This window comes from Buteo buteo, chromosome 27, assembly GCF_964188355.1.
Source record: "Buteo buteo chromosome 27, bButBut1.hap1.1, whole genome shotgun sequence".
Classification (NCBI taxonomy): domain Eukaryota; kingdom Metazoa; phylum Chordata; class Aves; order Accipitriformes; family Accipitridae; genus Buteo; species Buteo buteo.
This window is the reverse complement of record NC_134197.1, coordinates 7135612-7155619: the sequence shown is the minus strand read 5'-3', so window position 1 is coordinate 7155619 and position 20008 is coordinate 7135612. Positions and strand designations below refer to the sequence as shown.

Below are 20008 nucleotides of genomic sequence, written 5' to 3'. Positions count from 1 at the left end.
TTGGGCAGAGCTTTAGCAGGGAGCCTTCAGTAATGAGTATGTTTCCAAATGCAAAGATGAATCCTTTTCTCTCCACAAACACCTGTCTATATTACAGCATTTGTCTTTCCTATGGGGGTCAGTTATGGGCCTGTATGCCCGGGAGACAGGATCTCAGGGCACATGCCTAGATAAAGCAACTGATTTGGAGATATAAACAGATAAAAAGGTTGTTCTGTCAGGCAGGAGGAGAGAGAAGAGATATATGATGAGACAGATCCTAGGAAGGGAAAATCATTTTTGAGAGACAGAAACAGAGGGATGGGAAAGTCAGGCAGAGAATAGCTGGAAAGTAGACCACAGCAATGCAACAGGGAACCGAGGAGGACAGCCAAGAGAACCTCATAGCCGGAATGCTGAAGCCCGCTGGAGGGAGGAGACCCATGAGATGCTGTTCCAAGCAGAGTTAAAAGCCTAAGCTCAAAGACACGGAAGTGCTGGAGCTGCCCAGGAACCTCCAGGGCTGGAGAGGAGCAACTGCCTGTAGTCACCACGCACTGTCTAATAAAGCAGATGCCAAGCAGGACGGAGGACAGGAGAAAAGGAAAGCAAACTGGCACGTAATCCTTGATTTCACTCAACAAAAGCAACTGAAGGGCAGCTCTGGAAAGATGAAGCACAGAATTAGATGTAATGAATTGACTAGAGAACCAGTGATCGTGCACCATATTATAACACTGAGATTGTCTTCAGGCAGTCCCCTACATATACACTTTCTGACCAGAAAAGATCTCAAAAAAGATTAAATCAGACCAACAACTTCTGAATCTCTGGACAGAGGAAGTGACTGCAGAACGTAAAACAGAAAAACGTTTTATCCCCAAATATCTACCTACTATGTGCAAGGACAAAAACGACAAGGTGTTGAAGGATTGCATGGAAACGTGACTTACAACTATCATCTTCAACTCCTTCATTAAGCCCCCGTACTAGACCCCCACCCCACAAATAAAAGAGCTGTCCATCAGATATCCTGCAGCTCCAAATGCTCACACCCTTCCATGTAACACTCCAAATGCAGCACTTTAAAAGTCCAGATGGAGTCCACCACCTCCAGCAGACAGTGGAAGAAGATATGACACAGCATTCACAAATGCACAGAGAACTGTTTAATTTACAGCCACAATGGTGAAACAAACCATTTCAGAGCTTGGACATTCAAAGTTAAGTCTGACACTCATTCTTATATTCACTTATTGTGCTTAAGTATTAGAGAACACAGGATTACATTAACCGTACACGACAATCTGAGATCCCTGCAGGACCGAGTAGTGGAAGGGATGAGCAAGAATGAGGGACCAGCCCCTCAAGTGGTGTAAGCTGGTACAGCTCCATTGCACGCAATGGAGTGATGGTGATTTACACCAGCTGAGGATATGGCCCTTGAAATGTCCAACTTAACTTTGAATTAATGTCTCCTGTGTCACAACCTTTAATGTTACTGTTCCTTCTGGTTGTATCTGCCACTTCGAAGAAGAAGGACTAACACCATAGCCTGTAATTTTCGAAAGGCTAGCGGGTAGTATCTCAGCTGGACTACAGTAAGTGATGCTCACATCGTGACACTACTCCTCATATCGTAAAAACCGTGGACTGGATCCTCATCTGATGTAAATTAGCTTAGGGGCGGCTGAAGTCAAAAACGTTTGCCAATTTATACTAGCTGAGAATATAGCCCTGAGATTTTTGCGTCTGCTGCTGCGTGCCATATAAACACTGTGCTTGAGAACAAAGACTCACGTGTGTTTCATTCCTGGTAACAAATTAACTCGAGACCACAAGTCTCAAACAAACGACTACTGGAAAAGACTCCATTCAGTCTTCATTCTCTCCTGGTTTTCTGAATTTGGCATAACACATTTATTTGCTGGCACCAATAAAATGCATGCCTCTCAGTTTGCTTTTTTTTTCAAGACTACCGTAGGGCCAGACTCTCTCGTGATGTAAATCAGCAGAGCTCCATTATACTTGATGGAGTTACTCCAGGGAAGCTGGCCCACAGATCTGAATGCAACCTTCTTATGCCAGTGCAACCACAGGACTCTCAAAAAGTTGTTTTTGCAAATTATTCCACTTAAGTGACTTTTGACATCCTTTCATACCTGCACAGTGTCTGAGTGGGTCACATAATGCTTTTCATCTACATGATTTTAATGGATATATGGGTTTTTTTCATTAGATATCTTTTAGACAAAAAAGGAACGGAGCAACATTATTGGCATCCCACTGAAACATAAATATATAAATTACATTTTATACACTTTTTTAAACGCAGACACATACATTCATGTGCATAACATTGTGAACAGTACACTTAGTGGAAAACAAGCACAGACAATCTTAGTTAAATGTACTTCCAGTTTTGGTGCTCAACAAATACACTGGGAAAATGATCACAAAATAGAACGGTGACTAACTCTATCTCTGCATTAGCATCTGAAGCCAATAATGCCTGTTAGCTAACATTGCTTTGTTTGGTTGAAATTGGACATAGCTACAGGAACAGGAGGGGAATGTTTGAACTATATTTAAAGAAACTGAGAAGTTAAAAATCTCTCTCTCTCTTCTGTTGTTTTAAGGTTCTGCAGTTCATTCACATTTGAAGATACTTTTTATTTGAGTGGAAACACTGTCTTCAAGACAAACTTTTTTGTGTTCCAAACTAAGAAAACTCTTTCATCTCTCTGTAGATGTTTCACAAATAAAAGAATCCAGTAGTTCATTTTACATATCCAATGTGATAATCCAAATAAAACAAAGGGTACATAATCCAAACTACTGGGGTGGGGCAGTGATTTTGGCCAAATGAGTAGCCATGTCATATCTGGCACAGCCCTACATTTCCAAAGCAGTACAGAAGGATTCAGCCATGTGGCTCCCACTGCAATCCATGGGGAACTGAACATTTAATCCTTTGGCACTTTGAAAACATAGGAGCTGGTGCCAGACTATTTTATCTGCCCTGCTATAGTTAAAATAGATTTTGATGTTATTTGGGCTATTCTACTACAAAAATATGACCACAAAATGCTTTTTTTTTCTTTTTTCTTTTTTTTTTTTTGGTTCAAGAAAACATAGCAGGCTTTCTCAGGTATATAAAACTGTTAATTTTTAGATAAAAATACAAACTTCACCTTTACAAAAACACATATTTCTGTTGAATACACATAAAGCATAACATTTTACCAAAAATAAAGAATTTTAGGTTTTGTTCAAATATTTGCAGCAAGGTAGTTCCCATGCCACCATGACATTGTACAATGCAGATACAAGAATTTGTACATTTCACACAGCTCCAACATGTGAAATAAAAGTATCTGTATACTGATAAGAATGACAATTGCTAACACAATATCACTAGTAGGCAACTGGCATAATTCTTAAAGGAAAAAAAAAGGATTTTTGCATGGATATCCTATGATTTGTTTACGCACATCTCTCTTTTTTTCTCTTTTTTTTCTTTTTATGTAATGCTTTAAATTACGGGGGAGGTTGGGGAACATAAACCAAGAAACGTCTAGAAAATTATGCATAGGTATACCATTTTTATTTTAATACATCTCATTAGTTTGCATCCCACTAGGAGAAATACCGTAATGTTTTGTGTTCTGCTTATTGTTATACCAGTCTTTTATATGTGTTATTGGCAAATGTAGTCCAAGAGATAATAAAAAGCTAGGCAAAGAGTAAAAAGAAAACTTAATAATCACTTTATGGTGTAAAAAAAAAAATCCACTTAAGGCTCCCCAGAAGGTTTTTTTGTATAGACTTTTAAAACACCACCAAGCAAGGATGTATTGTTCTATAGTGTTTGCGTGGCATTTGATCATTTCATACATTCCTGCTTTTTTTGTGCCTGAAGTCCACCAGTGTCCATCCATCTTCATCAAGAACGCAGGCACATTTCTTGACGTAAAGCACCGTTGACTGCTCTGACAGAAATCCACTATTCACTTAGATTTTTGTCATGTTTTTGAGTACTTTTGGTATCCTCCATTCATTCAACTGTCTTTTTTTTCTTTTCTGTTTTTCTTTCTTTCTTTTTTTTTTTCTTTTTTGGACAGGGAAGCTTCCTATTGTTTCACAGAGTGCTACAATACTTGCTTTGATGTCACATTAAACAAATGTACATTGTCTCTTTGTTCTCATTAAGTGTTCTTTTGAGCCAGTTTTTTCACACAGGAGAACAAATAAAGTATACAGTCAATAAGCACCATACATAGTAGGTTCAGGAATGTAACAAACCATGTACATCCATGTCCCAGAGAGAAGTTTTTTTTCTAGCTTATTTTCACCTTACATCTGCAGGAGAGAAAAAAGATACAATAACTCTATGATTAGAATCAAAGGTCCTATCCTCTAAGTAGATGACTTAAAAAAAAAAAACTGTTCTGCATGAAGAGTCACTAACCTGGGACAAGAAGTTCTAAATGCTGTTTTGATTGAGTTTACATGCTCACTTTTAAAGTTGAATTTTAGAAAATCTTTGCTTCTATCATACTACTCCCAATAAATACCTGTTAATCTGAAACAGGATATCAAGTTTAGCATTCTTTAGAAACGATACATCAGTATACATGAAAACTGCCATTGGGAGTTTATGTGCAAAAAATAGGTGCTTGAAATTAAATTCACCACCATCCAGGCGTTAGGCACATACACTGCAAAATTCAAATCATTCCCACTCCAAATACTAGAATCAATTGCAAGTGCTGCACTTTACATTATTTCAAGTCATTAAGAAATGGAAATTCCATATTTAATTTGGAATGTGTATCGCCATCATCATACATTGCTAATATGTTGGCCAAAGGATTTCAGTCATTTTTGCATTGAGAGGGTGTTAAGTTTTTCACTACACTGAAAACCTCATGAATTTCAATGACTGATTGTCAACATCCTACTGAGACTGAACAGACAAAAAAAAAGATCTTAATTTTCTGGTGTAATTAACACAGGGCCCTGCAACACAAAAAATGGTATTTCTAAGCATCTTCCTTGTCAGGTAGGCAGATCATCAGACCATCTCAGGTGCATGTACAATCAATCCCAGTTCATGCCAAAACATGGGTTTGATGGTCATGCATACAATAGTATTTGCTGTATGTACACTCAATGTTTTACAGCCAATGACTGGGAACATGACAATTTGTAACCTGGCAATTCATTCATGCATTATTATGTGATGCTTTGACCTCAGAAATCAATAATAATGAAACAAAAGCAGAGGCAATGGAACTTGAGATTTCAGAAGCTGAAGTATTAGCACCCTCCAAAAAAACAAAGAAATAAAAAAGGCAAGAAAAGGAAGTAGCTTAAGAATGTAAGATGCTGATGGTGATGTGGAGCTTAAAGGAAAAATACCAGCAGGTAGAATTATCAAAGCCAATCAAATCTAATCTCTTTGCAGCTTTGAGGTAGCAAGTGTCAAGATTTTGAACAGTGATTAAGTTGAAGTGATGATATTTGATTAAGTTTTCCATACTTGTGCTATTAGGGTGTTCAGCATATAGGTCCTACCTGAATATCAAATAGTTCCAGTAGGTTTTATGTTGGTTTTAACTTTTTTCGTTTCCGTTTTTTACCTGATTCCCTAGGCCTTCCTGTTAACATAAGGGCAGGGCTGGTAAAAAGCCCTAAGGTAATGCATTTTGTTGAACACTGAAGTAATAAATACTCAAACCATTTACATTTCAAAAGAAATCTCATTGTCCTTTGCATTAAAGTAATAACTTTATAAGGTCTGATTTGACATTCCATTTACAAAGTAATTATACAAAAGCAAAGAAATAATAAACGAAGTTGGCATTACATACGTCATTTCCAAGATCCATCTATAATTACTGTTACCATGCAGTATTCAACATTTGCTTTCAGCTCTGTAGTTAAGCTATTTTCAGCTCACCATCCACTTGCTGGTGCAAGTTTTGTTCCTATCAGTAATTAAATCCTAGAAATCTATACTCTTCCATGACAATTCTACCCCATTTTTCACACACTTCAAAAAGAAAGGTTTTCATCTTAAAATCTTAACTGCTTAGTCTTTGGCAATTAAAGACTTTTTGGAAAACTGGAATTGATCTAATGAAACTTTTTTCCAAATAGAAGACATAGAAAAAATATCAAGCCATACACACATAAAAATAACCATTTTCAATGTGGTTTTGTCTACTCATAACTCAACCTAGTTTCAGCTAAAACACTCAGCTCAGATTATAAATTGATGTCCAATAAAATCACAGCAGAGGCCTAACTTTTCTTTTATATAAATTCTACTTCTTCTGCTCTGTACATAGCAACTGAAGTTTACATTTGCTTACACCAGATTTATGTCTCCATGCTGGATGGAGACAGTGCAGAAAACCCTTCCTTACCCAGCCACCTACGAAATCCATCACCTTTGGGCAGCTTTCCTCCTATATTTACCTGCTTTTCATTGACTCTAATTTTGGGCTGGGTCTAGTGCACCCTTAAATTCCCAGCAGAGGTGCAAAACAAACTTCTGAGGCTTCCTTCAACCAAAATCAGGAGAAAGGGAGGTGTCCTTTCTACTGTACTGGGTTTCCTGAATAAGTGTCAAGTTCTGCATTGACTGCACCCTAGTATGAGGATCTGAGCTAATGATTTTAGGTGGTTTTATGAAAGTCAGATTTAAAGCAAATACTTTTCCCCATAAATCTTTCCCCATGGTAACTTCAATGTTGTCTTGGTAAGGCAAACTTAGGTTTAATGTGACAACTGACAATAAATGCTTGACTATATGTAAGTAAGAAAACAACAGGAACAGGCAATGTTGTTTCAAAACTCCTTACTCTTGAATACTGAATTTATTCCTAAGTGCTTTACGTTCATTTCATTAATATTTTCCCCAAGGTCAAGTAAATCTCAGCCTTAGCCCTGTCTCCACAAAGTCTAAAGAAATTAGGCAAGAGAGTTCACCAATAAGCTGCAACATGACAACCTTTAACTTAGTTAAGCAAGACCTGAATACTACTGGGCATTTACATTTACTTAAAGGCTAACTTAATGAGAATTGATACACTTTAAAGTTCAAATCCAAACTCTTTATACAGCACAAACTATCCCTAATTTTGCATCTTCAACACACAGAGAAGTAGCTGGGAGCTTCTCTACTGAGTTCACTGGAAGCAAAGTTTGCTTTACATTCTTTACTAATATAAAAATAAGGTCCATATGAAATCAGCATAAATGCAAAAATAAAAGGAAAACATACCAGTTTCTTCTTCTCTATAATCTGAATTAGTATTTGATGATGTACAGGTGCATTCCATATGCTCTTCTAATCTCACCAGAACTTCTTTTAATTTTGGCTTTTTTCTAACATATTCCACTTTTGCCACCTATAAAATACGATGAGGTATGTACTGAGACACATTAACATAGTTATAGTTCAGAACTGAAGACAGGTAACTAAATACCTCTATTTTTTAATGTAGCCAAACCCATATAAAATGTTAGCACACTAATCATCTTTTATCTTAATTAAGCATCGTGTTACTATTTATTGCACAGACTATTTGTTTATTCAAGTTCAGCAGTTTGAAACAACTTTCTTTTCCCCCAAGAGATAAAACAATTTCCCATTCATTTTGGTTTGAAGTTGTAAGCAGCTCAGCTTTCACATATATCACAATAAGCTTCTATACAGATTCCAATCAGCGGTTGTTCTTGTAGACTGCCACTTTTAGCCTGATCTTCTGTACATGTTGACCACTGTTCTTACGCCGAAGGCTAACAGTGAAGGCATTAGGTTGGTTTGTAATATGTTTTATAATTTACAAATTGGTGTCTCCAGACCCCTCTGAACGTAGTGTCCTCAATAATACAGAACCAGGATCTGAATATCAGCTGAGAAAGCAGCAATCTCAATCCTACTCACTTCTTGCAATGACCTGGGACTTGTTTACAAAAGCTCCCACGCACTGTTTTTAGGTCCAAGGGAACTACCACTCGCAAACTGGATCCAGCCTTTGGCTTTATTGTGGATAGCTGGCAGGTATGCTATTTCTCTACAGTCCATCCAACTGCTTCCAACTGCACTGCTCCACTTTGGGCCAACGCACTGGTATCCTTAAAAAAAAAAGTCTGGAGGGAAGGTGAAGTCGGAGGAAGCAGCATGCTGGAGAAGCTCTGGCTACATGCAGGTCTCTCATCTGAAGGAAACCAATGCAGAAGAGAAGGATGTTGGGGTGGGGAGGATACTGAACGTGAGGACATCCTGACCAACTTGGTGCCGGCAGCCAGGAGAGGAGGAACAGCGCAGGGGGCAAGAACACTGCTGTGCTGGGGCGCTGAAATGGGTTGTGGGATGCTGGGTGCCAACTTGCACTAAGTGTAACGGGCATGATGGTCATGGCCGTGCAAGGGAATATGGCATAATGTGGGCAAAGAGAGTGCTAGACAGTGTGTAAGGGGTCCAATGTTTAGCTTACAATTGTGTTAAACACTGCATGAACAGGTGATAATCATTTGCTTGAAATGAAAATCACTGAAATGAAATCATGGCTTCTCAGTCCTACTGATGATTTATCTAACATCTGACAAAAGGGGGCTGCAATGTGGCTGTGCCAGCAAACAAGAAGACTACATAGTACAGGTATGCATTATAAATAAGATAGATGAGGGAGCAGAAGGACAAGAGAGGCTGGTTGTCTCTACAAAAGTTACAGGACAAAGCCATTAAGTCTGATCCAACCAAAAGCTCCAGTTAGTATCAAATAAAGTATCCACAGTTACACTAGACTCTCCTGGTAACGGTTTAATACTCCACATCAATCTTCACACTATGAAAATCATTCCCTGGTGCTCCCAAAACTGGAACAACAGTGTCACAAAATGAGAGTGGTGGCTGGAAAAAAACATCACATTCCCAAGTTCCCAGAAACACTCTTGTGGCTCTGTGGACACAAACTACCAAGGACCTCCAAATGACAGTAACAGAAGCTAGAGCAAAATCCTGGCCTTCTTAAAAGTCAGTGGGAAATCTGCCATAGCTTTCATGGAGCAAGGAGTTCAGATCCACATTTTAGTCACCGCCTCTTGTGTCAACAGGATCTGGAGACAATTTTCATTTACCCAGCAAACAAAAGTTGCAGAGAGACAGATGCAGTAACTAAAGTGTCCACATTAAAAGGTATGTTCCAAAACTGTCAGATCTCCATATAAACAGATTAAGAGCTGGACGTGACATACAAGAATGCTTTTGCTGAAAGACCAGCTATGGGTTGAAGCAGTTATGTTTCAAAATCTCCTATCAGAACCCAACTCCATCAAGCCTTTGAATGCAAAGATTTGAAAATGTATGGTACAACTGAGTCATCTGGCATCAAAGGATGACTAATCCTTAAAATTTACAAAAACAAACAGTAATTAAGACACCTCCATCATCAGAGACAAAGAAAGAGACCCAGCAATCATGAAACAGCTTTCAGATCTGCCATGCTTATTACAGCTGTTAGAATAAACCAGTCTTATTGAAAATTACATGCAACAAAAATAAACTGTAATCAAGCTTTTTAAAGTCTGTCCTTGTTTTGCTTGGTTTTCCAAGCTGAAAGATATATGCAGTTCCTGTGGCTATTTGGTATTAAACAACATTAAAAAAAACTGAAAAACATAATACTTTGAATAGGATCATAATGAATTTATGCAGCAATTTAAAGCTGGTTTTTACTGTATTGTAGTTAAGATACAATCCAGCATACGTTCCACTGCCCTACTTCATGCTACGCAAGCTAAAGGAATGTCATTTTGTAAGATGTTACATATATTCAAACTGAAGCAGCACAAACCAGATAAATTGCTGTGCTTGTGTCATCTATTAACACCTGCTGGCCCACAGGATGCTAATCTAAAATGTTGAAGGTTGCAGTTCAGATTTTCAGTGGGTATAAACAGAGATACCTATGCTAACATCATAGGATTTGGCATTGTGTTAGCATCTTTTTTCTTCTTTGTATTTTTCTCCCTGGTGTTTATATTGTACAGTTATTCTCAAGTGCCAAATGCTTTGAGATGGTCACTCCTCAACAAACCAAGATTAGCTTCTTTTGCTTGTCCCTAACGCAACAAAACTAAAAATCCTCAAATCCTCCAAAACCACAAAATATCACTATATAAAAGCTCTCTAAGAGGAAGACAGGGAAATAACTGACTAGCTTAGTTAAATGGTGTATAATTAATTGCTGGCACTACACTTGCATCACCGTAGACTCTAGTTACTATCCTGCGGTATGGTGTGGTGGCTAAGTAAAAATGAAAATAAAATCTGATAAAAATATATGGCCTAACAGAAACATCATGGGAACACCTTTTCTAGAGCATCTCCAGCAGAGATGAAATCAGGGAGTAATAGCAGGAAAAAAACAAGACTGTAAGCAGAAGTGACAAAAACACCACTAGCACAAAGCCAAAATTTATCACGGGCAGGAACTTGCAAAAGAAGTCGCAGTGCAGAAAATTCCTCATAACAGCAAAACTCATGTGGCTGATAGGTAAAAACAGGATGGGAAATAAAACCAAAAAGCAACTGAATGAGGATGCGTTTTGGAATCATCTGTTTCTTCCATCTTAAAATAAACGTGTGCTGGTAAGATGGAGGGAAAACCTGCCTTCACCTTGCAACTGTGATCTTTGCAGCCCTCGGGTCTGCAAGGAAGACGTAAGTCAACAGGGCATAAAGGCACCACAACGACCGAGCAGGGACCGGGGATCCCGCGGGGCCTGGCAAGTCACCAAGCGTTTCGCAGGACTGGAGCCACCGCTCCAGGGACAGGACGGCAGGACTGGCGCGATGCCTTCCAGGATACAACCGCGCCAGCTGTGCACGCCTCGGCAGCGCAGGCAGCATGGGAAGCAGCGGGGAGGCCAGCCGCCTCAGAGCCTGGCAGCCACCCATCCTAAAACACCCATTAAAGACATTGACAGGGCACTCCTCCGGCAAAATCCCTATCTCAGAAAAGCCCGTTCCCAGTTATTTAGGGGTACGGAGAGCTTTGCCTACAGGGAAGCGAGGCCCAGGGGTGCACCGCCCTGTCAGCGAGACGCCCTCTCACAGCCCCGGCTGGGGGAGCTGCGGCCCTGCCAGGCCCTGGGACGCCGGGAAGCCCTGTCACAGCCCCGGGTGAGGGAGCCGCGGCCCCGCCAGGCCCCAGAGCGCCGGGAAGCCCTGTCACAGCCCCGGGCCGGGGAACTGCGGCCCTGCCAGGCCCCGGGTCGGCGGGCAGCCCTGTCACAGCCCCGGGGGGGGGGGGGGGGCGGCGGCGGGCAGCCCCCTGCCGGCAGCGGGGCAGGCTGGGAAACGCAGTCCCCGCCGCGCGGGAAGCTGAGGCGGCCGCGGGGCAGGCTGGGAAGGCGCCGGGGGAGGGGCAGGAGGGTGAAGCGGCGGCGGGAGCCGCCTCAGAGGGCGGTTCGGCGGTGCCTCAGGGAGGGCTCGGCGGGAGGAAGGGTCCGGCGGCAGGAGCGGAGGGTGCTGCCGCGAACTCGTCACGGGAGGGGAATGGCCGATGTGGGGTCTCTACGTCCTCTGTCCCTGAGCGGGAGCAGCCAGCCCTTGCCCTCTGCCAGGGGACTCGGGGTGACAGGGTTCCTCTCGTGCGCTGAGGGCACCTCTCTGGTTTTCCGTCTCCGCCTGTATCGGGGTTTCCCCTGTTTTTCCCATCCTTAAATTGAGCTTTGATACCTGTCCGCTGGTCCTGCCTGCAGGTCCCACCAAGTGCTGGCAGTAATCTCCAGTTGAGCCACAGCTAAAATCAAAGTGCTGTTTGTCCTAATCATAGAAACGGTCACTGAAGAAAAACGTTCTTAAACCTGCAAACACTACATACGGCCATTTTACCTACACGCGCAATTTGTTCTGCAAGGCTTTTTTAACCTCTTCAGAGGCTGGGTAGCTCAGCTGAACAACTCGTTCTGAATTCCTGCATTTTTCTCCGTCTCTTCGAAACCTCTCTGCACAACTCCCAGATGACAACTGAGGAGCTGCTCCTGAATTCTCTCCTTTCCAGCTTCTTTTCTCTCTGTCCTTCCCTCATACTAATTTACTGTAAGAATATACTACATTCAATTTCCCCGAATCAGCTCAACCTTGAATATTCAGAAATGGCTGAAGCTGGTATGGCTATGGCTGAAGTCCAAGCAGAAGGCAAAGCTGAGGTAGATGGAGTGAATTAGCTCGTTTCTTAATTTGGAAATGAGCACTGCTGCAAACAACCATAATACTCAGCTTGGCTATTCAAAATTAGCAGTATAGGCAGGATTTGCTCCATAATATTAACTGGTTTTTGCTGCTGTGACCAAAAACACTAAGAACATCATGATCAACATTATGAAAAACCTCTTGGGAAGACTCAGTTCAGAAACCCCCCAAATAAATTATGGTCTGGTGCTTGGTAAATACTTGATCTCGCTGTGCAGAAGCAACAGAATCTGCAGATGTTACCGAAATGCTTTTGCAGACAGGGGAGGAAATATATCTGTAACAGACACCAACACCCCTAACTCACCAATCCTTGTCACCATTACACTATTGGGAGAGAAATGCAATTCTTTCCTTCCTATCAAAGAGCAACTCCCAACCAGCCTCTTTATTTCGGTCCGATTTTTGCAGGGCTGTACAGGTACAGCTTGCTGAATAGAGATGTCTTTAGGACCAGGGGGCTGTGGTCTCATGGGCTCACCCTGTCATGGTGCAGGGCACACCTACCTTTTACTAACTCACCCCATGAAAGGGAACCCTTGGAGAACCCATTTTGGGGAAGCCGTTCCACCACCACCCCTGGTTCAGAGCCTTCCTACAGCTCCAATTCCACAAGCCCATTAACAGTACTTCCCTGACCAAAGCTCAGTGAAGGCAAAGTAAGGACACCCCCGAACCCTGCAGCCTTTGAATCATGTCCCAGGAACGGAATGCCCCAAGACAAGCACCTCCGCTGCTCCTCCCACACTGCCACGGCCGTCTCTTAACCTTGACTACAGCAGCCCTCAGTAAGACAAAGAAAACACCCTTTGCTTTCGCCTGTTGGATGATGCAAACCCACTTGCTGACCTTTCTGGATGAACATTTTTCTAGTGTGAATGGGCCAGCTATGATCTCACTACCTTGTCAATGAAGAGGAAGTGGGGAAAGCCTTTTCAATGTTAAATCAAAAGAGGGCTTTTATGCAGTCTGACATCAGGGGAAAACACAAGACGGCTTTCCAACCGCACTGCAGGAACAGCTAAGAAGGCTCTCCAAAACCACTCCCCCTACCTTTGCAGCGACCCTCACTCTGGGCCAGCTACTTAATGGCATGAGCAGACATTCAGCTCTGAACGTAGGATTGGCAAAAGGCTCATAAAACCATCAATTATATCAAAGCTACAAGAGGATCTGACTCTGGAGGGCATAAATATGGATTCTGTTCAGAGATTTCTGGTGTGACAGTGGGGTCAGCCTACAACCTTTACAATGAACATCCTGTTCCTGCTTGACCTCTTGTCCTTTTTTTTTCCCTTCTACTTAATGACTGTTTGGAGCAGTCTTGGAGCTTGGAAGAAAAAAAAAAAAGTCCTCCAAAGCTGGCTGACGTATATTGATATTGCTGGTTGCAATATATTTACACAGCCACAAAAAGCCGCTGCTCAGCTGAGCCTACTTTTAGCTTGTGCCCTACTAAAATGAATGCAAATGTAAAAGCACTAAAACCGCATCAGCGGACTGAATGAGAAACTAAGATTTCTTTAATGTGGCGGTGTGATAGGGAAGCAGCCCCAACAATGACATCCCACAAAGCTGCTGCCAGTTGTGGAGTTTGCAGCTTCTAGGGAACCCTCAGTGACCCCAGCAGCAGGGGACTTCCGACAGCCAAACTTCTATCTATAACCTTCCCCATCACTGCAGGTGTAGGAAAAAAGCACAGGGCTGCAATATGACACCCAAGTACCAACAGCAAGTTCACAATACATGGCTCAACTCTTTGCTGGGCATCTCCAGCTGCTTTGTGTGTATTAGTTGCTACACAAAATTAACTGGAAGCTGTATCAAACCCAAAGGGAACAGCATTAGATATTAAAACCCTGAGGCACTTTGCTCTTTAACTCCTATTCTGAACAGCTTGCAATTGTAGTGCTTCAACTTCCCCAGTTTGTTCTCAGCCCTCGAATAATTACTGATCCCAACTTTTTCCTCATTTTTAATTGTTACTGCAAAGTGTATCCCACAAAGGAAGGGCAGCAAGCAAGTATAAAGTACAATTATTTTTTGAAAGACTGAGGGAATCTGTTCAGATGTTAGTCCAGCTTATTTGGGTGTGAAAGCATTTTTCAGATGTTCAGAAATGGAAAAGAAAAAGAAATCCTGCTCAGATGTATGCCTGTGTGTATGATAAACAATGAAATGGCTTAGATGCCTTATTTTGTGTTTAGGATGTACAGCGCTACATTAACAGCACCTTTCTCAATAAGAAATCTGTTGCAAGTACAGCAACCAATGTGTTGTGCTGGGCAATTTTATGTTCAAGAATGTGGTGGGTTTTTTTTAAATTCTGCTCTTAAAATACTCAGGACAACAAGAACTCAGAGTCTTAACAATATAAATGCTAAGTGTAAGTCTAATCTCCTACACACAGATGTAGATCAACATTACTTGTTTAAACACTGATAAAAATTAGAACACAGTGAAGCCGAATGAACATAAGAAATATTTCACGTAATATTTACTGGAAAATTGCAACAGGGATTTTCTCTAATGAGTAAATACAGCATGAAGCCGTTGAGTCTTCTATCCCTGGGGTAAGATAATTTGAAACACATTTTTTCAGATCAAAAGTGTTATGTTGTCAAATATAAAAGCCCAATTTAGGCTGCATAATATTTAATTAAGAAAACAGCATTCCATACTGTGATTTATTTATTTTTTTAAGTCCAATGCCCCTTGAGTCATTTTATCTTCTTAACTTCAAGATTTGTACTGTGCGAGATCATGGGAAAGACAGAAGCAACTTTATTTTCATTACAAAAGAAGAAAAACCTAAAGGGAATCCTGTGAATATCAAATCCAAACCCAAGATTTCCCAATAATCATGCAACTTGAAAAGGCCATCTGCTCACTCAAAATGGAGAGGAGCACTGTACCTGATCCTGTGGCTATGATGATGGATAACAGAGAACCAGGTCATACAGAACAGCCACAAGAATACCTGGAGTATTTAGACTTAAGGGGACCCTCTTAGGGCTCCGCAGCCACGATTTGCTCACCTTGACACTTCTGTGATGTATCCGCGATGGCTGGCATTTCACACTGCTGGTGTTGCAACAGCCAGTGCAACGTTTCACCTCCACGCAGGGCGGCCATATCAGGAAGTTGGCAGAGGTGGGATCAATCTGACTCCGAGGTATCTCGTATATAACCGTCCGTGTTTTGCAGACAGCCGGGATAGCTTCCTCTGCAAACACAAGAAATTCACACTTCCAGGTGAGCAGCTGCTCTCACCTCAGAGCACCCAGATACTTTACACCATCGATTTTTGAGTGGCACCCTTAGCTGGCGGGTTGAGATGGTGTTCTCAGTTGCCACTGCTCACTGACAAGTCGGTGCCGAGTACTGTTTGCCTACCACTAAACCGTGTGTGCTACCCTAGGGAGAAGTTTGACTCACTCCCAAAAGCCCAGCCCTAAAACAAGGGTTTACAATGGCCTGGCTCCCAACATAGCTCGGAGCACATACCATTAGATAAGACAATCCCAGCTCTTCAGAAGTGACAGCAAGCCAGGGGCTTCTCCAGATTAGATGATCCTCTAATACAGCCTCATAGCGACTGCATAACAGCAGCTGCTATTTTACAACATGGGGGTGATCACTGCACACACGTATTATCACACAAGTATGCAGTACCTGGCAAACACCACCACAGAAGTTGCACTGAGGGTAATTAGATCACACCCAAATTGGTTGAGCTGGGAAACAACCTGTGCCACCTTGAAATTTTCCACTTCCAAAACCTTAACATCCCCACATCAGGGAGTCTGGTCCATCTGCCATCCAAAAGGGCAACTGCCGTTTTTTCTGAATGAAGTTATCAAAGGTCTGTACATGGTGGGTCTTATTTAATTTGTTATTTCTTGAATAAGGCAAAACCACAAAAGTAGCATGACTGAAAAACCTGCAGCTAAACCAATAACCTGTCGGGCTCAGGTAAGGTGAGCTTGTAGACAAGTTTCAGCCACCTGAGGATCATAAAGAGTAACTCTGTACTGCTGCATGATGCTGCCATGAAAAATCCAAACCAAGTATTGTTTTCAACCTAAGGACTGCCTAAGAAGTCAAGCTGATAATTCAAAACGGTCCAGAAAACAGCAATTGCAGGGACAACTTGTTTGATGGTAAGTTCTCTGAAGGCAGCCTGGATTTTTTTGCCTTACAGCGGAAGCAGTGATAGCTTTGGGTTAGATGTGTCAGGGAACTGGAATACTGCCTGTGCTTCTTCAGTTACTTCTGAAGTACAAGAAGTTCAGGCCTGACCTGTACCTGTAACATGAAAATCTAGGCTTAGTTTTGAAAGAGATGCATTTCAGTCGGCTAAATAGAGTGAAAATTCTTCTTCTCAAACCCCAGTGCCATGAACTCAAGAACATTAACGGATCCCATACTGCAAGATAGCTGGCAACTCCTACAAGTTATTGAGTATACCCAGTTCCCACTGACTTTTATGGGGAGGCATTCAACACCTTGCAGAGTAAGGTGCCAAGTGTAGCAGACTGTTTCAGAACCGCTGTTCTCTAGAGGCATTCAATGTGACGAATGCGCTTGCCAATTCACACTGCAAATCCAGGCTGACAGCATGCTGTGCTATCTACCGCGTACCACCATAGCTTAAAGTACAAATACATTAACTCTGAATTACCTATAATAGATATGATCATGGATGTTTTCCACAGTCAAATGGAATGGTAAAACACTCAGATCTAAACAGATGAACAAGCACTGTGTACAAATCCTATTCTAAAATTCACTAGCATCTCTTTCAATTTGTATTTGGGCTTTGTTGGATCACCATCATTATTGTTTAGCAAGAACAAAATCCCTTGTAAACATGCATGGTGCCCTACGCAATGATGGAAATCAATGCCCCAGCATTTCCATCAATGGCTTTTAATTTTTTGGATAAGCTGGTTTTTTCTTGTGAATAAAGAGTCAAGCTGTTTCCTTCTGTGGAGCTTCTGTACTGAAAACTCTACCAACTGTTGATGTTTTTTAAAGCACACTGCTGTAGTTGTTCCCCACACTATGAATTATACATTGAATATCACAGCATTTTCTAACCAAGGTCTAGCTTTCTAACATGCTGCAACAAGAAAGTGAATGTAAAGAATTTGTGCTTGTCTGTCTCCTATGGACATCCTCCAGAAGACAGCTTCTCAGGCAACGGCTCGTTTCGTGCAAAAAGAAAGGCAGAAACTAGAAATGGCCTTTTCCCTTTGTGCGTGTCGCGTTTTTCCAGTGAAATGTCCTGCTTGGCTGACCAAAAGCACCCCCTCTGTTTTTACTCCCTAAGTACAAACAGCTTGTTTCTTACCAATGCTTCTTTTTCTGCGAATGGGCACAGGACGATTCTCTTGCGCATGTTTAGCAGAATGAACACTATAAGATCTCAAGTTTGTTTCTGAAACATCATCATATCCTAGAACAGGAAACAAAATATTAAACCTCAGCTATGTTATTTGCATCAGTGTCGCTACAGTGCTGTTCCATACATATAAACCTGCGCTGCTCATATGCATAAAACCAAATCCTGCTGCAATTAGTCTAACGTAACTCCTGCCAATGCAACTGCAAGGGCATAAGGCAGGGAAGACATAGACATTAAATGTCACGTATAAGCATGCACAATTTAATTCTAATATCCACTTTACTGAAAGCCCCCAGAAACAGTGCACACTCTGTGACACAGAACCATATCTAAAGTAAAACAGTTGCATTGTTATGCGAAAGGCATAATACAGCTTTTCTTACTGGAAAGGTGTAGAAATAAGAACAATTATACTTCACGTGAAACGTTTCTTCTAAGTTTTTTGGAGTTCTGGTATGAGGCTATGGTAAAAAATATGGTATTACACACCCAACAGCAACAATGCTGCCTCTGTAAATTTTCTCTTGCTTAGTTTTCAGGGCAGTACTAGGACAGAATCAAAAGCAAAAAGTAACTAGCATGGGTTTCCTTTTAGCCTCTCTGTTGCAGAACAAATCCCCTGTGAAGTATCCTAGACCTTTGGAGGGGCATCTGAAGCTACTGCAAACTCTGGGACTGCATCCAGGCTTGTCTTGTTCCCTAAATAAGCCTACCACATGGGTTAAAGGGCCATGAGAAAAAGCAAAGATGGAAAACTTGGCATTTCATTTATCATAAAAAACAACAAAATAACTGCTCCAACTATTTGGTTTTGTTAAGTGAAGCAGTCCAGGTCGTGTCCCATGCAGTAGGGTTCTGAAAATGACAAGCACAATCTGCAAACAGGGGATCAGGAAGATGTAAGCAAACTGAAGACTGCATACAGATTCCAGTACACCGAAACTAAGATTTTTAGCACTCTGCTGCTTGGAGTGCCCTCTGTAACATCACTGAAGAGTTTCAAGGTTTCACTGCTGGCTCCAAAGAAAACTGTGATGTGCACTAAAAAATGTAAATGGCCATTATACAGTACTCAGTTACCCTCTACAAGCTACCAACATCCTACACTCCTGTCTTCTGCACTGTCACGCTCCCTGCTTCCAGTTCGTTTTGTATGCACAGTTGACTGTGTCTCCGGAACTTGTTTTATTCTCAGCTTTATTAGTAATATACATCATGAGAGTCTGCTCTACAAACCAACCAATTAATTTTCTCCTCCCTCCAAGAAATCCTGACCTAAAGAGCACACAGCTTGTGGAATCACCTGCAGAGCCTGGAAAGACATGAAGACAGTGGTATCGTCAGCATCTCAGAAAGAGCTCTCTGCCTCAAGGTTTAGCTTCACTTCTTGGAAAATACAATCGTAGGTAGCTAAGAGAAGATGAAATGGGAGGTCCAAGAGGTAGTGCCAGGATCACCCACTGGTCCTGTCTATTCTCCTTATCAGCAGAACAGATCCTTGTCTGAAATAAGTCAGTGTGAAATCCAGACTCTCAATTTACCCAAATAAGTTGGCTCCTACTTCCTGTGTGGAGTGCTTGTTTCCCACTGCTTTTGATGGGAAATTTTGGAACCTAAATGATTAGCTGATAGTGAGCCTTATTTGCAGTCCCAGTCCTGTAATGTAACACAGCAATGACTAATGGATTTTATTTCTGCTTTTATTGTACCCCATACTCCAGAAAACTCATCAGTGGGGTAGATAAAATGGCTTGCCTGAGATCCCACAGGAAGCTTGCGACCGAGCTGAGGAGCAGAGCCAGGTCTCCCTCATGCCATTCCAAAGGCACCAGGCCATCCACCTGACCCCAAATGGTGTTATGCAAAATGAGGATCCGTTCTGATATTCCTCCAGCCCTCTTCTGCTTCCTAGCACTCAGCCACCCAACACCTTAACACTGACCTCCTTTTTGGCAGCTTGGAGTTGTCACAATCTCTCCCTCAGTTTGAGGCAATGAAGTGATATTCAAAAGAAAGCAGCATGAATTCTGCTCAGTGTAAGATCCAAGCTAGGCTCAGAGCAAGAAGCATCTCTGTCCACATGCAAACAGTGTTTAAAAAAGATTAAACACAAAACTAATGCCTCTAATCCGAACTGCTTGGTGGGCACAGACATCTTGCTGAAAAGAGAAACCGTCGATGATGCCAGCTGTACGGCAGGCCTGAGCCACAGGTCCTAATCCCACATTCAACACGCTGGCATAGCTCCCTTCTAACATGACTGATTTCTTGCTGTCTTGTTTAAAGAAACTGGTAAGACTAAAGGAATAGTATGATCAGCTAACCAATATGTTAAGCCATGT

General features: G+C 41.7%; 1 protein-coding gene across 7 annotated transcripts in view; it reads right to left on the bottom strand.

The window, feature by feature from the left end:
• PDGFA (platelet derived growth factor subunit A) overlaps nt 1-20008 on the bottom strand; it is a 46982-nt gene that overhangs the window by 18701 nt on the left and 8273 nt on the right. For 3 of the 7 annotated variants that reach the window (XR_012654581.1, XM_075058875.1, XM_075058874.1), the window contains exons 3-5: nt 17613-17717; nt 15295-15482; nt 7274-7400 (exon numbers count right to left, since the gene is read on the bottom strand). Coding sequence is in view for 4 of the 7 variants with exons in the window: in XM_075058875.1 (XP_074914976.1) it covers nt 7274-7400; nt 15295-15482; nt 17613-17717 (420 nt within the window). In the remaining 3 variants the exon portion in view is untranslated. Of the gene's footprint in view, nt 1-3386; nt 4342-4450; nt 4565-5559; nt 5643-7273; nt 7401-15294; nt 15483-17612; nt 17718-20008 lie in introns of those variants that run through there. The other 4 variants (XR_012654582.1, XR_012654583.1, XM_075058876.1 and 1 more) reach the window with 4 other exon arrangements.